The sequence below is a fragment of the Vigna unguiculata genome, chromosome 1, assembly GCF_004118075.2.
Source record: "Vigna unguiculata cultivar IT97K-499-35 chromosome 1, ASM411807v1, whole genome shotgun sequence".
NCBI lineage: Eukaryota > Viridiplantae > Streptophyta > Magnoliopsida > Fabales > Fabaceae > Vigna > Vigna unguiculata.
The window spans coordinates 38923949-38926988 of NC_040279.1; the positions used below are offsets into that span (position 1 = coordinate 38923949).

At 33.8% G+C, this 3040-nt stretch overlaps 1 protein-coding gene across 1 annotated transcript; it reads right to left on the reverse strand.

Annotated features, from left to right (window-relative positions):
- Positions 1-1494: 1494 nt before the first annotated feature.
- On the reverse strand, positions 1495-2572 carry LOC114193720 (HMG-Y-related protein A-like). The gene is made up of 2 exons (XM_028083629.1): positions 2371-2572; positions 1495-2151 (listed from the first exon to the last, which is right to left on the reverse strand). The coding sequence occupies exons 1-2, from the start codon at positions 2422-2424 to the stop codon at positions 1672-1674; spliced, it is 534 nt and encodes a 177-aa protein (XP_027939430.1). The 5' UTR covers positions 2425-2572; the 3' UTR covers positions 1495-1671.
- Positions 2573-3040: the final 468 nt, after the last annotated feature.

Here is a 3040-nt window from a genome sequence, read left to right on the forward strand (position 1 = left end):
AGACATCAAACATTATACTAGACTATACATTATTAGGATTTTATAATTAATATTACTTAAAATATTTTTTTAGTGGCTGTACAAGTTTAATATAAAAAATTTGCATTACAATAAATGAAACTATAAATATTTTAACAATATCAATTTTTGAAATACGAGATACGTAGATATACATACTTAACCTTGAAAAATTTATTATAGTTTTTGGTGTTTTTACAATTAAACACAAGACCTTTATGAAGAAAATGGAATACTTAATAAATTATTAACTGTATATGAAAAACATGTACCATAAACTATAACAAAAAGTTATGTATTAATATTGTAAATGTTTGACATTTTCATTCAATAACAAATACTTATATGTTGTAAATTTTTAATTTGTTTACAGCAATTATCTTAAAAGTATAAAATTTTTATTTATTTATTTAGCCATGTAAAGTTTTTTACACTGACAATAATAATAATAATAATAATAATAATAATAATAAAATACATTACTATTAAACTCAACAATGAAATCTTTAGCAAGGTAAATCCAATAAAAAGAAAGATTTAGCATTCATTTGAAACGGGTAAAAATATTGCCCAGAGTTATAAAACAGCTTTCTGAAAAAACAAAACAGGAGGAAAGCAAGAGCAAAAGTTGAAAATTATTAGGAAAATATTTGTTCAGTATCGAATATTGACACCTTTTTCTTACAATTTTAAGTAACATTTTTTAAATAATTTTTTATTTTTTAATTTTTTCATTCTCAATATTTTAAAATCACTTAGAAAATCACATATCATATTATAAGAGAAAGTTGTCAAAATTTAACGGTCAAAATATAATTGTTTAAAATATTATTATACCTTTTATGACTATAATATATAAACAAAATTGCTGGAGAATAATTATCTCACACCGGTATCATCCATCTCAATTTTTTTTCTATCAAATTACTCAAAAATTAATCATCTCATTTTTTCTATTTTTCGCCTTCTTCTCACTCTATTTCTTTTATCTTGTGCTCGTGAATCAAACATAGCAGCAACGAAAATGGGAGGAAAAAGAGGTGGGAGGTATGGTAAATTGGAAATGCAATTAAAACATATGCAGAATATAAAACATGGGAAAATAAATATCACATGGATTCAATCACATTGACAAAGATTCATGACCCAAAATTCCATTTCAACTTTCAACTTCAGAGCCTAACTCTGAAGTCTAAATCAAAATATTAACATCAAAACAAAGGATGTATGGTATGACTTTATCGCATTTCAAACACTGTAGTATTGTAGTAAAGTGCTTTAGGTTAAGACATTGTTCTTTAAAATTTCGCAGCATCAATTAAGCTCATGATAACTCTACTTATTTTGAAACAAAATATTGAGTTTTACTATTTAAAAAGTTTATGGGAAATAAACAACCGTTTCCCAAATCTGATGGAACCAACGCTATAAAGATTTAGAACAAGAATGAGTTTAAATCGAATAACACACGAACTCTTCACACGAAGAATTTTAGAGATCGATTCCATTAAGTCTACCCATTGTCCTATTTTCACAATTCCAATGTACACTCAACAAAGTCTCAGCAACTACACTACACAGTTGTACACACAAAAGACTCAAGTCAACACACAACAGTTATTCAGTTCCACTTTTTGCAGACACAACACATCCCTATCCATGCAACCCTTCTGGCCTCACTTTCGGAGGCCTTCCCCTGGGCTTCCCGCTGGGCTTCAACGAGGAACCCGATGCTTCGCCAAATCCTCCGGCGGGCCGGGCCATCTTCCTAGGCCGGCCTCTGGGCCTGCCACTCCCAGCCGTGGCTTTGGGTGGCCTTTGCATGTCACTTGGGCCCTTTGGGGGGCGGCCCCTGGGCCTGGGCGGTGACTGGACAATGCCCGGAGGCAGAAGCTCCTTGGGCTTAGGTGGCCTGCCACGGCCACGCCGCGGCGGCGCGTTTGGGTCACGCTTGGTGTAGTTATTCTTCCAAAAGTCAAGCACCCCACTGTCTCTCATTTTTGCAAGGTGTACATTGAGCAGTACCTTGTGGCCCGGAGGCAATACACCGTACCTAGATTCTATGTACTTGGAAATTGATGTTTTATTCGAACCATTCCCTTCATTCAGTGCCTCAACTGCCTCCAAAATCATCTGAAATACAAAATTCAAACACCCTAACTCAGTCTTCCTTTCGAAAGTTAACCCATCGTAGAGGAAATAATCGAAATTCGAAAATATGATGGTAGAATTAACCCTAATTAGGAGCAGATGATTGAAAAATGGAAGGGTAATTTTTAGAAGAATTAGAGGTAAGTTTATTATTAGAAAAGAAAGAGATTAATGCTAAGTAAGAAGTTAGAATCTACTTACCTCGGGGTATGGAGGAAGTGAAAGGGATTTATTAATGAAGTCTCCAGTTGCCATTAAAGTTAGTTGCAGAGTTTGTTTGATTGAGGGTTTGGTTTGGAACCTCGGATTCCAACGGTACTTTAGGAACTGAAGTTTAAGCTTTCAGAGTTTTCACACAACTGTCTTGTTCCAGCAGAAGGATCTGATTTGAAGGGAGATAATAAATATAATAAATAATAAAAAAGCAAAAGGCTTCTTTGTTTTTTCAATGAGAGAAATAGGGACGGCTGAGAATCGCTGAAGGAGTGGTGATGGAATGGTTAGATCTTGATCTGAGGAGGAGGTTCGGATCGATGACGTGGCAGTGGTTTTAATTTTTGAATGGATTAATATAGGAAGACGTGGTTAGGGATGTTGTTGATTGCAGTGAGGTGGGACCCACAGCTTTCTCCTCTCCTTCAGATATGGTGTTTCTTCTTGTTTCACTTTCCAATCACTTTCGACATTGCCACATTCCCCCAACCAATTATTACCTCCTCTTTTTTATCCAGTTTTTTTCGTACTATCTTCTTACCAATTTTTTTGAGTAAAAACTATTAACTGTGCTTTTCTTTTTTTAACGGACGAAAATTACTTGAAATATTAGCTATACAAAAACTGCATTCAGACAACTAATCGTTTCATAATCAAT

Bases quoted from the DNA above. Each gene is read 5' to 3' on its own strand.
- LOC114193720 (XM_028083629.1), bottom strand. From the start codon at position 2,424: ATGGCAACTGGAGACTTCATTAATAAATCCCTTTCACTTCCTCCATAC. The intron at 2,152-2,370 runs GTAAGTAGATTC...TTTGTATTTCAG, and splicing joins CACTTCCTCCATACCCCGAG to ATGATTTTGGAGGCAGTTGA.